At 46.2% G+C, this 15083-nt stretch overlaps 2 protein-coding genes across 3 annotated transcripts in view; one reads left to right on the forward strand and one right to left on the reverse strand.

Moving 5' to 3' along the window:
- Nucleotides 1-12870, reverse strand: part of NT5DC2 (5'-nucleotidase domain containing 2) — a 26202-nt gene extending 13332 nt beyond the window's left edge. The window contains exons 1-5 of the mRNA XM_048315616.1: nucleotides 12612-12870; nucleotides 5289-5473; nucleotides 4485-4559; nucleotides 2606-2661; nucleotides 826-919 (exon numbers count right to left, since the gene is read on the reverse strand). Coding sequence (XP_048171573.1) covers nucleotides 826-919; nucleotides 2606-2661; nucleotides 4485-4559; nucleotides 5289-5473; nucleotides 12612-12855 — 654 coding nt within the window. The 5' untranslated portion in view covers nucleotides 12856-12870. The remainder of the gene's footprint in view (nucleotides 1-825; nucleotides 920-2605; nucleotides 2662-4484; nucleotides 4560-5288; nucleotides 5474-12611) is intronic.
- Nucleotides 12871-13108: 238 nt separating this feature from the next.
- On the forward strand, nucleotides 13109-15083 carry SMIM4 (small integral membrane protein 4). 2 transcript variants are annotated; one of them, XM_048315312.1, is made up of 3 exons: nucleotides 13109-13194; nucleotides 13428-13604; nucleotides 14738-15083. In XM_048315312.1, the coding sequence occupies exons 2-3, from the start codon at nucleotides 13454-13456 to the stop codon at nucleotides 14803-14805; spliced, it is 219 nt and encodes a 72-aa protein (XP_048171269.1). In that variant the 5' UTR covers nucleotides 13109-13194; nucleotides 13428-13453; the 3' UTR covers nucleotides 14806-15083. The 2 variants fall into 2 exon arrangements, with proteins under 2 accessions (XP_048171269.1, XP_048171268.1); XM_048315311.1 differs by lacking the exon at nucleotides 13109-13194 and having other exon boundaries at nucleotides 13273-13604.

Genomic DNA, 15083 nt, shown 5'->3' on the forward strand with positions numbered 1-15083 from the left:
CTACTAAGACTAATTGTTCCCAAGAGAAAAAGAGAAAAATCAAGAAGTGACCTTGCTGGAGACTTCACAGAGCAGACTCACAGGGGTATTACCAGAGGAAATGTGCCATTCTCCTTCCAGCTTCCCCTAAGGCACCAGAACTAAGGCAAGAAACAAAGCAGTTCTGGGAGAAGGGATGTGAAGGGTCCTGCTTGGCCACTGCACCACATGAGACACTCAAGGAAGAAAAATCTCTCCTAACTTCCTCTAGTTCAGGCAACCAAAGGATTTTTACAGCTCCTACAGACAGAATGTCAGTACTTTACTACCCCCTACACTCATGGATGACAACCCTATTAATAATACCCCTTGAGCAGTTCTGAAGGAGTGTGGAGGGGGCAATCCTTTACATAAAGGGGAAAAAACCGTACCCAAAACCAAAGAGAGAAAGAAAGGCATTGCAAGCACCCTACAGCTACACACAGAGACCCCCTCCCGAATAGCTCACTGCAAACAGGAGCACTGCAGGCTGCCCCGGTAGCTTCAGAGCTAGATTTGGCCAGGGAACAAGCAGGGAACATCTCCCTATCAGTCTTCAAAGCCATTCAGCTCTAGGCCAATAGCCGCGGTATTTAGAAATGCTTTGCAGATGTCTTTCAGATGCTAAACTGCTAAATAACCTCTGGGGCATATTCCCACTAGAACAAAAACACACACTGCAGCTCACTAGGGACCGAGCCTTTCCAAGGGAGGCTGCAGTCATTTACATGCGCATACAATTCCCTCTGTTTTCCAAGCTGTTCCAAGAGCTGCTGCTGCATCCCAGCAGCCAAGGGCTTACAATACCTTGCCATAGAAGTCACTCATCTGGTACAGGGGGATGTGCTGGGTACCACCGTAGAGTTCGATCACCTCTTCATCAGGCACCGGTTTGAGCCCTCTAGACACAAAACAACACAGTTTGTCAATAATCACCAGTCTGCACAGTGCTACAAACAGTAGAGAAAAACAGGATGGGGCAAACAGGCTCTTTTTAAAATCTCACTAATTCCTCTTGCCCAAAAGAGACAGGCAGAGAGCCTGACAGCTCTAAAGATTCACATAAAATCTTTCCCAAGACATTCTTCAGATACCTCGTTTGCTCCTACAAGTTAATTGAGGGGCTTTATCCACATTCCAGCAGAGTCCAGCCAGAGGCTTCTCTCTGTCTGCTGTCAATCTGTTGACAGGACTGCCCCACCAAATCAGCCCCACGACCTGACTTAGGCAGCACTGGGTAACTAACTTGGTTTGGAGATGTTGCTTCCATGAGGTACATCACTTTTAATGAAAAGGTGTAGGAAAAGGGTTTGCTGGAAGTGGGGTTTCCTTCTTATTCAGTTTTCCTAAAGAGAACAAGATCTTGACTAAGACCATTCAACAGAGAAAGCTGTTTTTCCCCAAAACACCAAAACCAGAGGTATGGCTGAGCTGTGCAGTTCATAACACCAGGTTATCTGGCTGCTGCAGGTTTTGCCTCTTGCACAACTTTGATGACTCTTTGCTCAAGCAGTCAGCAACTTTCTCCTTTTCTACTCAGTTATGATACAGCATCTAAGAAGTTAAATGTTGCCTCAGTTGTGCTCAAAAGCAAAGGACAGTTTAGAAGGACACTCCAAAAAAGAGTTACTAAAGGACACTAGGGAAAAAAAAAAATTAAATGTGTTTTCACTAAAACTCTCTTTATGAAGCTGAAATAAAATATGGAGCACTACAAACCCTCTGTTCCCCTCAACCCCCCAAGCTGGCACTCAGAGAAGCCAAATCTCTCTGATTATGAAACTCCCTTCTTAATATTCTTAGAGTGTTTACTGAAGCTTAACAGCAAAAGGGCAGAGATCAAGAAAAAAAACCACACTGGCTTCCATGCTCAGGAAATACAATATAGGATTTACAGAAGCTTTGCTACTGCTATCTATAAATTACTACATCTTACACACCAACCCTACTCTTTGGGGCAAGGTGTTTTCTCAGTCTCCAGTCTCACAACTCTTTGGAGGAAAATTTCCTCTGCACTGTTTCAGCCACTTATTCCAAAGCACACCCAGCTCTTCTTGAAGAGCTAAAGGAAAAATAGGACCACCTAGGTCTCAAAGTGAGCCCAGATTTTGATGCATTATTACTTTATTGGCATGTCTGTGTTGCTTTAAGATGTAATTTGCACACCCAGACCACTTTCCAAGGCACAGCAGAACACTCCTGCCTGGAGAAGACAGGCCCATGTGTGAACCACATACAGAGGAGCCCTTTCCTAGTGGCTCTGTTTGCTCTCAGGTGCTAACCCAGCCATGCTGTAGCTGCAGCTCAGACACCACACAGTGTACGTGACCAGATGTGCTATTAACCATTACAAAAAGCTCCAGGTCTTCCCACCCACACTTGGCTTGAAATGCTTGAGAAAAAATAACTCCCTGCAATTATATGCCAGGTAAGCATTTGAAGCAAGAGCAAACAGGATGAGCCAGACAAGACTGTGCTCTGCTCAGGAAAGAAACACAACAACACATGCTATGAACATACACTCAGATGTAGAAAACCACCTTGGCATATATGAGCTTTTAGAAAATTATTTTCAGAACTGACAGACCTATATGCTGTCCCCAGCTGGACATAATGGAAAGCATCGATCTTCATGAGAAGACTCTGTGATAAGGGAGAGATATTTACTGTTAGAATTGGGTTACTGTTAAAATTTTACACTGAAGCCTTATTAAAGTTTAAAGTTCCACACAAATGACATTCAGAAAATAAAGTTCAGTATGAACATCCCACATCTATGTACTTTAGGCAGCACTTATTCTCCAGGTACTTTTAGACACACTTATTCATACTGTGATTTTTTTATTGGCCTCTCTGGGAAAAGACCATCTTTCTATGAGCCAAAGTCTGTTACATCCCTGTTCGTAGACAGGGATGCAGTTGAAAAACAGGGACAACAATGTTTCTGTGACTCAAGTCAGTCTATTCTTACCTCCCTTCCAAGAAAACACACATTCCAAAGGAGCTTTGTGTGCACAAGAGATCTATTTCTCCCCACATTTATCCTAAGCAGAACTAAATGGGCAAGTTTTAGTTGAGCACAGCTGCACCCAGTCATTTTCCTCACACAAGAGCTCTCCCCTCCCCAGTAGAAGACATTGAAGGAAAGATGTTCAGGAGCACACCAGGCTGGTAACATTAGAGCTTTCTTTGCATTTTTACTATCAGACTCCCCTAATCATGAGTCATCCCTTCTCCTCCATCCATCATTCTGAAGCTGTAACACAAGTCCTTGGGCATGGAAAGCAGCCTCACACTAAACCCACATCACTCTGCAGCTTGCACAAGGAACACAGCATCAAACTTCTTTCATCAGGATACCGTATCAGTGCATCTTGCTACACTGTGGGCAGACCTCCCAGTAATCCGTGAGGAGTGCAGGCAAATATGCTGGAAGTTTTACTTAGACAGGCACAACCTAGATTTCTGCGTGGTTTACGAACTCTGATCCTGAGAAAAGAGAGTTCTCTACTTTCTACTCACTCAAAGGGTGCTTTGCTTGGCCAGGCCACTCGCCTGTGCTTCTCAGATATACCAGCCAAAGATTTAAACAGAGAAAGAACCTTCAGTTTCCCACAGATCTACTTCTTGTTTTGTAAGGCCAGAGGCGTGAGTGGTCTGCTGCCATGCTGTCATCACAGTTAGGACAAAAGACAGAAAATCTCTGTAGTTTTTTCCTTCATTCTCTTTTTTTCCCTCCTGCTGGAGAACAGCACACTCATTCCAGCCTGCACTGCCTGCTTCCCTGAATTTGCTCAAACTCAACGTAAGAGAAAGCTACACCAGTGAAGCAACTTTCTCTGCTGTGCTCCCACCTGACTGCCTGGCTGCAGCAGCCAGCATGACATCACTGGGCATCAGGCTTTCAGGGAATCAGTCCAAAGCACTGAAAAGGGTTAAAGCTAATGCCTGCACTCTGCTTGCCTGTGTTCCTAAGAAGCATGCATCTCAAGTAGCTTGGATCTTATTCCAGGCAGTCCTATTATTCGGGGTAGGGGGTGGGGAAGGCTTCATAAAGCATTCTCCTGACAAGTCATTTCTATTATTGGAGGAAGACATTATGCCTCTGCTCCTGGCAAGTACTTGTAGATGCAGGATTGAGTTTTGCTGTTTAAATTTCCTGAAAGACAGAAACAATCACACAAACAAGCTCAGTTTTCTATTAATTAGCCTGTGGAACAAACTGACTTTTAAATTGGCTAGGCTGTTTACCAGAGGCCTTTGCTAGAATGTCCCATTCTGCTGGAGGTCAGGCTGGCACAATAAACATCTTTCCTTGGGGAAGAACCCAAGTAGTGTAAAGCACAGCCACACAGACTCACTGGTAATTTGGTGATAGATGTTATTGCAAGCAATGACAAAGTATTTCCACTAAAAATGTAACAGTAGAAGACAAAGCCCAGGAGAGTGAACTTTGTACAGCTTACCTTTTGTACATCATAGTGAAGCCCACGTATGGCAAACCCTGGAATGTAGTCATACTTCCCAAGCCCTTCTGGATACTGGGAAGACAAACAGTGACATCATTAGAGCATAAGCACTGGATAATTAACAAAATCATTTCACCTGTTGAGCTCGTTTAGTGCTGCCTAATTTTGCCCTTTTAACAAAGAAAATGGATGAATGGAGTAAGACAAAGGATCAAGATATCCAAAACTAGTTTGTCTCATGTAAGGGACAGTAGTGAAAAGCCATCAGATTCACTGAGGCAGTGAGGACACTTCTTGTAAGCTCCACTCAATGCATATATTTGGCAAAGCTTGGCACTGCAGAGCGCCTCTAAACAGAAAGACACGATGAGAAAAAATGCATAGAGCAGTCACCCATTGCAAACAGGGTGTCTGATCTGGGACATGTTCTAGGGCATCATCCCATCAACCAGCATGTGTCAAGTCCTTCACAGCTTCGGTGCTGGCCCATGGTTTATGCTTATCCACCATGTGCACCTCTAACCAGTAGTTCTGTAGGCATTATTTCCATAGTTGAGTACAACTGACCAGAGCTTTTCTAGACTAAGGCTCCCACTCCACATTTATAAAACCCCAGGAGTATACATCATGTTAAATTATCTCAAAGGAAATTAAGTCTGCAATCAAAGATTGTGAAACATTAAATTTACCTCAATAAATCAAGTAATTGACATGCATGCACAATGCCTGCACAAGCATGTCTGGAGCATTGCAAAGACAGCAGCAAGCTTAATTGAGTGGAAACTCCTAGCACCTCATTACCTTGAATTGCTCTATTAGGATGTTTCTGGCAGTGTTGAAAATCATGGAGTGTAGTAAATTAGAATACTGTGCTAATGTGTAATCATAGTCAAAGCCATAGATCTCCACATCTCCCAGACTGATCTCATTGTTAGCGTAGATGGCGGCAGGGTTGAGGAGATTGCAGACTCCTGGTGGAAGGAGATCTAAGAGAAGGGAAAGGGGAGAGGTTAGAGAAACTGAGACGATCACTGAAGTTTAGACATTTTCTTCTGGACCTGACAGCAGCTGGAAATGCCACACAGCAGCAGCAAAGGAGGACAGAGCTGCTGCTGAAGGCTGCTGCCGTTAACTCACTCAAATAATCTCCCTGTGAAAAAACACTGTGAAACCTCTGGCAAACCTCTGGCTGCACCTGGAGATAATGCTGTCTATCCATCTGCACAGTAAGACTGACCTTTTGTGTCAGGAAGCTGCAAAACAATGTCCCCTGGTCTCTGGCCTACATGAAGCAAAGCAAACCCGAGGTTTTGTAGTGTCAAATTTCTATCTCAGAGCAGCTGCAGCTTCTGCAGGCTTCAGTGTGAAAGGTAGCTGTGATAAATCACCAGAAAAACACACACCCCTCACTTAGAACTTGCACAAGCAAACAGGCTAACTCTCCTCTTGGAAAAGTCTAGATTACTCCAAATCAGAAATTTTGAGGTTTGTTTTTTGGCATTTTTTGTTTCTCACAGAGACAACCAGACTTCACAGAGAAACCCTGCAAGTACCACTAGGACTTTTTAAATTTTTGTATTAATGGGCAGGATAAAACAAGGTTTTGAACAAACACCAGCATGTAAAAAGTAAGTTATGCTCCTGGAGCATGCAATGCTGATAGCAACAAGTTATCTGCTTTCCTCTGATAAACAGCTGTGGAAACAGCTCAGTCCTTGCATGTGGTTTGTCACTGCAAAGCAGGGTTACTGTTCAAGATGCTTGGGAATAGCACTGACCACTGAGAAAATGGGGTTAAGTGAGCAAGCAGCTGAACTACCTGTGTATATATATATGTGTGTGTGTATATATATATATATATATATCTCCCTTTCCAGAGCTAGTCCAGAGAGGAGAGCTTTTGCTCCACTGCAATGGGAGAGGCAGGAACAGATCTTCCCACAGGCTTCCCATTCCATGAGAACTGTCCCTTCCAAGAAAGAGCGATAAAAATAGTTCCTTGTAGTAGGTTGCCTGGTCACAACCACACTGGGGGACAGAGGAGAAGGAGACATTTTCTCCCTCCTCAAAGATGGGTAATTTTCTCTTTGAATGATAGAAAAAGTGCAGGCATTTTCCAGATCCTACTCAGCATCAGTGGGTAGGATTTTTTTCTTTTCCTACCTTAACTTTTGGCTTTTAGCAAGAATCCCTGTCCTGGTTCTTTAGTGTTTCCTTGCTATAAAACCAACTTCCATTTGTGTCTAGGACAAGAACCACATTATTAGAAAGAGATACCAGCCCTTCCCAAGAAAGATTTTGTCTGGAATTATACCAGAATTTAGGCAAAAGTCTTCAGTACATTTGCGAGCACTAATTCAGAGAGGTAACCAAAGAAATAGATTCAAATATTTCAAAATGTTTCTTTTTCAGGGGGAAAAAAAAATCACTATGTTACAAAACATACCCATCCTTCTCTCCTAACTGACTTCCATTTGGCTTTCAAAGGCAATTCACCAAACCATGTGGAGAGGAATCACTAGAAAATAAAGCAGTATATTAAGGCAGGAGGGCTGACTTGCTGGCTACACGTCAGGAACAAAAGCTCTCTGTCAGTGCTCTGCTGGTGGCAAAGTTCCTGGAAGAAGCTTAGGAGAGTGGATGCATTCCAAGTACTTTCCACCGAGATTTTAAAAGATGGGAAATGTAAATAGGATTCAGATGATCACAACTTTAATCCTTTCATCATAAATGCTCTTTGCACCATAAACAAACAGAGTTCCACTTCCTGTCCTCACCTCCAGTCAACTTGTGGAAAGACCTTTTTCTAAACTTACACTGGGATTTGCTGGGTGTTATTTTTCTTCCTCACAAGGAAAATGATGACACAACCTTAATCACATCTCAGGGGAAATGTGCAGGGCTTTCCTCTTCTATTAAAGCCCTTTTTTCTTTTTATGACAAATGCAACCAACTTGCTGCTACAGTTTCCCTACAGAGAAGTCAAGTTCTTCCAACATTCCCCTTTTGCTAACAGATTCAGGACAACACATTTTGATAGCCTGAGAGCATCACAAAATACCATTGCCTGAACCCCACCTCTCTTTTCACAGAAGACAAGAGAACCTTCTAGATTCAACCACACATACCAGCCACAACTTTTGCAAAAATACCATCAGGAAAAACTAAGGGAGCAGTAGGATTTTGTAATAAGGAGAGGGTAGTCTGAGCTTCACCAAGCAAGTCCTATCTGTGATCAGAAGCATAAGCAGTTACTGTGCCACAGCACGATTTATGAAGTACATTTAGACCCACTGAGTGAAGCAATGCTCTCCCCTGCCAGCCTCAAATGTACAGAGCCTCTCTGCTGTCCTCTGACAGCCTCTTGCCCAGGTCATTTTTCCCCACTCATATTTCGTCAGTCACTTACATAGCATGTTCTCTCTTACCTCATGAGGGCTGAAAAAGGGTGCACACACCAGCCAAAATGATTTTCACACACAACGTGTTCCCTACATACCCTTCCCCAAGCACCACACATCTTGCTGTGTTTCCTACTACACATCACTCACAACTTGCAGCTTGCTCTGTCCACCCCATCATCCTACATCTTTAATTTACAGTAATTTCAAAGTCACTGCTCTTCCAGGAAGGAGGAAAGCTCTGAGGTTCAGTCTAGACATTCATGATGCATGTTTGTCTCAGTGTAAATGTCCTTCTGCAGCACCCTCCTCAACAGAGCTGCAGGTCTCCATCTCCTCCTTAAACTCATGCAGTCTCCATGTAGGCTCCAACTACAGCAGGGAGAAGACACAAACTGGGAGCACTCACAAAATCAGTTTCAATACATGAGCCCAAAGATGCCTCAGGGTTACTAAGCCAGGTTCCAAGAAGCTTGGTTTGTGTTTGGTTTTGGGTTTGGTTTGCTTTTTTGTGGTGTTTTGTTTGTTTGTTTTTCAAAGATAACCTCCTGGGTGGTTACCAATCCTGAGAGCTTAATCAAGTCCTGGGCTGCAGGCTTGGGCGCTGCTGCTCTGCTGACTTTCCACACATAATCTGCCAGGGATCTTTGTCTCAGATTTCCTGGCAATTGTCAAATCAAAACAAACAGACACCCACCAGAAGCTCATGAAGATGCCATTTTTCAAGAACGATAACTTCTGCTTTTCCTCTGCCAAGACACTGTAATGGATTGCTGGACAGATACAATAAATTAAAGAAAACAACCGCACAAAACAAAATGAAGAGCAGTTTTGATTATTAAAAAAGAGTAATAACCTCAACTACTCTTTCCATCTGGGTCCTAACTAGAAAGGCAGACAACATCACAGTTAGTCACTGCCTACTCAGCACTTCACCCAGGAAGTCTGATCTAAGGCAGAAGCAGCGTGAGCACATCTGAGGACGGTGTGGAAAAAGCCACTCTTGCACTGGATGCAGCCCCAGGAATCTGCCTGCTTGCACAATTTGCTCCGGTTTGCAACTCCAACGGTTTTTAGGGAAGTATCTGCATGTCCACGGCACATGATGAAATTCAGCAGCAAAGGCAGACCACAAGAAAGCGTGTTTGAGCTCGTGCACCTTTTACACCTGGGTGTAAATGCAAAGTAAACACACGTCCTTCATTTTACCACTGAGAACTTGGACAGCTGCTTAAATCAGACTGTCTGCATGAGAGCACAGGTGTCTCTTCCCAGGCAATAACCCACATTGTTAGAAAGCAATAACCCTCAACCCCCAACAGGAGAGCAGAGATGGAAACAAAAGCAGGTAATTAACTGCGAGAAACCACTAGAGACACCATCTGGTCCCTTCTGATGTGAAAAACGCTCTGGGCAGGAGGTGCCAAGCACGGTTCCTGCTTTTCTGAGCTCCCCGTGGTGCCAACAGCATCCTGCAGAAATGCTCCTGTTTTCTCAGCCTCAGATCCAGCATGTTAGTGAAGAATAATACATCAACAAGGCAACTCGCTCCCATCTCTCACACCCTTTGTATTCCCAGAAGTCCAACACAGCAGACATCTGTACTAATTTCTTTGTAAGAAAGGGAAAAGAAGGATACAGAGAAGCAGATGGCCATCATCCTCCGTGTTCTTCATGAATCAAAAAGTTTCCCTTGTTCACAGGGAGTTGCTTTCTAAAGACAAACTGCCACTTTTCCTCTCTTCGCAGTACCCCTTTATCCTTCTGAAGTATTGTTTTGTGCCATTTCCTGCAAAGCACTCCCACCAGCCAAAGTAGATGCTTCTACCAATGGGGTAGGAAGGGAAAAATATTATCTAAAGACCATTTAATTTCAGATGAACCACATTAAAAGACCTTGAATTTACACCATTGTGTCTAAATATTTTGGGATTTCCTGCCAATGAAATCTACATTAACTAAAAGCAATATTAGAAAATATAATTTCATTCCAAAATTACATTTTTAAAATATACAAAGGCACTAGAGAAATGCTACAAGAGTTCTTCACAAGAAAAAATGGGTTATATCCAAAAAGGCAGAATTGGGAAGTTTACATAACTGGTCACTCTTCCAGTTCTGGCTGTTCTCACATTTAACCATGCCCAAGCTTGTCACTCAGAGGCAAGATGTTTGCAGATATTATAAAGGTTCCCTAGGAAAGCTGAGTTAGTGTAGCCGCTGTTAACAGATTTGGAGCACCTAGGGAAAAACAAACACTTCCTCACAGCCAAAGCCTCACCGGCTTGGCAGTCCCCTTGCTTCAGAATTGGATGTTTCCTAGAGTGCAGGACTTCAAAGCTTACTGAGAGATCTTATCAGCCTTCCTTGACACTTATCAGATCAGAAAACAGCAAGTGTTGCTCAACTCCATCCCTCTGACTAATGTGAATGTACTTTTCCTTTTACCAGAGGAAAAAAAAAGCACAGTAAGTGCCTCAAATTTTTAGAGGTAACGAAATTTGGTGCTAAGAGTCATTGTTGCAATAGGCAGGAGGGATAATGAAGAGAATAGCTTCTCTTGAGTCAACACTGAGAAGAGATTTTACCTCAGAGGACACAGCTATGTTGTGCTGTCATTTGTGTCACCTCACTGAAGCCTGGCAGAGCACAGATGTGTTTACACAGAGTTGAGAACTTCTCGTGCCTGTGCTCTGGCCACCAAACCTGCACCTCCACTGAACTTTACTGCACAGAAGCTCATCCTGCACAGCCTGCCCTGTCCAACTCAGTCAGCATTTATCGTGCAAAAATGCGACAGTGCTCCGTGGATCCGGTCCTAAGCAAGGGCTGCTCTGAAAACACACAATAAATTCTCCTGGCAGAGACCTCTCATCAAACCAATGGCAATAACCGAGAACACAGGACAAAGGACTGCACAAAGGTGGCGTTTCAGGGGGGGAAGGAGAAGGAGAAGGTGGCATCAGAGGAGTCTGCCCAAACTCAATGCTAGGGAGTACTGAGAAGCCAAGCACAGACATTCACCTTCACATCAGAGTTAGAAATCAAGCACGAAGGAACAGACTGATGCCACATTTTGCACAACTGTTTAGTCATCAAAGCAACGATTAAAACCAACTTGGACCAACTCTGTCTCTTCCTAACAAGACTTGAATAACAGCACAGTCTTGAAATTGTAGTTTGGAGAGCTATTCGTTAAACAAACGAGGGCCTTATAACGAAGGCCTTATTCAACACATCTGATGGCCACCTGGAGGTTTGTGATGAGTCTTCTCTGTAACACTTGGGCTACTTCACCTGACTTCACTTTGCATTTACTCCTGCTGATTACTTCTCCACCTCATTTAAAAAGGGTATCTCTTGCATCCCAGAGTTATGCAAACGCAAACTCCACAATCTATCACAAAGCAAACCGAGCATTTTGCCAAGAGACCATGACACACCCTATTAACACACATCTGCATTTATGGTTTCAATCCCATTATGGAAAAGAAAAAAATGCCTTTGAGGATATCAAGGTCCTAACAGCAATAGGAGCATTGCAAGTTGGAATTTCTTTCAAGCAGTAGGGCTAAAACCACAACTCGACCTTGGAGGGTGTTAGCAAAGCTCCAGTCCTCTGTCAGCACCCTGCACTGCCTTCAACGGCGCTGGAAAAGAAGGGCTCATCCTGGAATGCAGCAGGCTGAGCACCTAATGGATCAGCAGACAATTCCCTTACATTTGTGCATCATGAAGGACTGGAGATTTTATGTCAAATCCAGTGTACTGGAAGGTGGGGGAGGAAGGAATGACAGACCTTGCCGATATCAGAACAGGGAGAGGGCTTTTCCAGATGCCTACGGCTGGCTGCCATCCTTATCCAAGCCCACAGGTAAATAAAAGCTAACGGAGAGTTCTGTAAGAGCAGGCACAAACTCACACTTCCTAGGTCTCTACAGTGCTTACCTTCAGCATTCTAAGAATCAAGAAACCAATAGGAAAAAGTCCCCTGCCCTCATGTCATTAAAGCTATTTATAGGAGAGTTTAATACAGTGGAGGTCTGCTGCTGCCAAAAAGACCACAATCCTGTTTTACACATAGACAGATTTGGCGAGCAGTCTGAGTTTTCTCTTTGCTTGGCAAGATTTCAAAGTACCCGACAGAGCCAGGTAACTTTTTGGTCAAAGAAGCAAAAACACACACACTCATGAGCAAAAGGTGTGTCACATGTGGAACACAAACTGAGCTCAGGACCAGGACACATCCTAGGGGCTGCAGCATCAGTCTTCTCCAGGCTCACCCTTGTGCATGCCCATCTATTTGTCCTAGTCCAACCGCGATTCCGTATGCCAGCCAACGGCAAACTGGAGAAAAAGGCAACAAGCCCTTCATTTAGACCATTTGCCGTGACAATGCCCACAGTAAGAAGGCCAGTTATGAAAAGTCCCATACACCCTGCACGTCCTGAGACGCTGGGACCAGCCGGGGAATCTGCACAGAAGGAAGCCCAGAATGGGGAGAGGAAGATCAAGATTTCAGTGAAATAAAACCATCCCAGAGAGTCACGGGCGATGGAAGATGTGGATGGCATCGCCGGGGAGAAAGGCTCCTAACCCGGCAGCTGCACAGCCCGGGGACATCCCCAGGGCTGCGGGGCGAGGAAAGGCACCGAAATGCAAAGAGAAAGGAGAGAAAAGAAAAGAATGGAAAGGCCGGCCCTGGACGTGGCAGCCCCCTTACCGTAGACCAGCTTCTTCATCTCGTGGTACCTGGCCCACAGGTAGGTCTTGGTGTCGGCGCCCTCGGCCGGGACGGGCTGGCTGCCGACTCTGCCGGGGGCCGCCGGGTGCTGCTCCCGGGGCTGCCCGTGCCCACCGTCGCCGGTGGCTTTGTGCCGGCAGCTCTGGCAGGACACGGCCACGGCGAGGAGCCGGGGGGCCGCGCCGCCGCCCCTCCGCAGCGCCGCCGAGCCCAGCGCCGCCATGGCCCCGCCGGACACCGCAGCCTCGGGGCACCGCGCACAGCTGGGGCGGCTCCGCTCCGCTCCGCTCCGCTGCGCTACCCGGCCCGCGGCCGCACCGCCGGGCGGCCAATCCCCGGTGCGAGGGGCCGGGCCGGGCCGCGTCCCGCCCAGAGAGGCCGGGCAAGGGCGGCTCTCGGTGGGCGGAGCCGGGGCCCCTCACGGTTCCCCCGCGCCGAGCCCCGCTCAGGCCCCGCCCCGGGCCCCGCCCCGGCCAATCAGGCGAGGCGCTACGAGGGGGGGGTCACGTGGGCTCTCGCCCCGTCCTTCCGTCCGGCCGCGCGCGGAGCCCGCGTGCGGGAGGTGAGCGGCGCGGGGTCGCGCGCGGCGGGCGCGGCCCTGATTGGCTGCGCGTTCCCGCCCCAGGGGAGGGGGCGGCGGGGCCGAGGGGCCGCCATGGCTGCGGGGCTCGGTCGGGGCCCGACCCGGGCTGGGGCCGCTCCTCGCCCGCCACCGGCTGCGGTCACGGTGTGACTGCGGCACGTCCCGTTCCGCCTCTCACACGCTCCCCTTTGTTCTCTCCTCCGCCCGGGAAGGGCGAAGGCGCCAGTGCCGCCCGGCCATGCTGGTCAGCAAGAGGGTGAAGCGCCTTCTGAAGCTGGTGCCCGGGAAACGGCGCTTTGGCTTTTACAGGTTCCTGCCTTTCTTCTTCGTGCTCGGCGGAGCCATGGAGTGGTTTATGATCAACGTCCGCATCGGCAAAGAGACCTTCTGTGAGTGCGGGGTCCCCGCCGGCCCTGGCGGGGTGTGCGGGGCCCGGCCCAGGCCCTCCGGTCCTCCCCTGCAGGGCTCCGAGCTGCGCTCAGACTCTGCTCCTGCTCGGGCAGGATGCGGCACTTCAGGCTCTGCCTCCCCAGCAGAAACACTGGGCAGAAACAAACAAAACCCCTGGGTTTAGGGTACTGAATAAAATTTTAGCTGAAAGAGGGTATATTTAGATTGGATATTAGGAAAAAATTCTTTCCTGTGAAGGTGGTGAGGCCCTGGCACAGGTTGCCTAGAGAAGCTGTGGCTGCCCCATCCCTGGAAGCATTCAAGGCCAGGCTGGACGGGGCTTGGAGAAAACTGGTCCAGCAGAAAGGGTGATCTTTAAGGTCCCTTTCAACCCAAGCCATTCTGTGATTCCATGATGATTTTTTACATTGAAAAATACTCATGAGGTTTGCCAGCATTTAAACATAGGTGTGAGGTCATCTGAAATGTGACTTTTACAACTAAAAAAATAAGTATGAAAATGGCTCATGAGAACTTCGCTAATGGCATCTGGTTTCTATAAGTTAAAGCATTTATTTGTAATGTGACATTCTTCCCCTTAATAAACCCTGTTAGAAACTTTTGTGTCCTACACTGAAAGGATCAGCTCAACTGTATGTTTTATCAGGGAGCGGGGGGGCAGGAAGAAGGACTGGGAAGACCATAGAGGTGGGAATATTCCTGTGTTTTGTTTATATAAAAAAGACTAAAATACTTAAGCCAGGCTGGAAGCCCTCAGGCATTGACTTCATGCCTGTAATTTAATTTCCCTTCAGCTAGTTGGGGCATTTGTAATTTTAATTACCCTCGTGGGAAAGTAGACAAGAAATGACTGAATTGCACTGGAAACATAGTTTTCCTAGAAAAACATTTCATTGGGACTGATGGGAAGAACTTTAACCTGTATGAGAGAGAGAACATGAGCTATTTTAAGTGGTATTAGGGATTTCTGTTGACTTGAATTTCCAGTTGCCTGTCAGTCAGCAGCTACAAGAGAAGTTTGGATTGAAAAGTCTAAAGAGAGATGACAGGATTCATGTGTTTAACACCATCCTGCACTGGGGAAACTAATAAAAACCATCTTTTTCTGCAGATGATGTTTACCGTAGGAAACAATCTGAGAGACTGTATGAGGCAAGGATGGAGAAAGGGGAATTTTAGCTGAAACGGTTCAAGGGGGAGCTCCTGAGTGCTTCAAATGTAGAAATGCCAAAGCAGCAGCACTGCCACGTTGATGGTGAGGGAAGATGTTTTGCTCTGCAAGATGAACTGTGATTCACACGTTCGTGTAATACACTCAGATGGTTTGGGCAGTTTTGTTCTTCCATATCTGTAATATTTGTATTTAAATCAAGTGAAAATTTCATTGTGTTTGGGCCCCTGCCACAAATTTAATGTTTGCTCAGTCCTTTTAAATAAACTAAACGGAGTAAACAGTC

This window comes from Corvus hawaiiensis, chromosome 11 (genome assembly GCF_020740725.1).
Source record: "Corvus hawaiiensis isolate bCorHaw1 chromosome 11, bCorHaw1.pri.cur, whole genome shotgun sequence".
In the NCBI taxonomy this organism is placed as follows: domain Eukaryota; kingdom Metazoa; phylum Chordata; class Aves; order Passeriformes; family Corvidae; genus Corvus; species Corvus hawaiiensis.

What these genes read in the sequence shown, in the direction of transcription:
- SMIM4 (XM_048315312.1), top strand. Translation starts at nt 13,454, where the DNA reads ATGCTGGTCAGCAAGAGGGTGAAGCGCCTTCTGAAGCTGGTGCCCGGG. An exon ending in CATCGGCAAAGAGACCTTCT is followed by an intron (nt 13,605 to 14,737) that starts GTGAGTGCGGGG and finishes CTTTTTCTGCAG; the next exon opens with ATGATGTTTACCGTAGGAAA.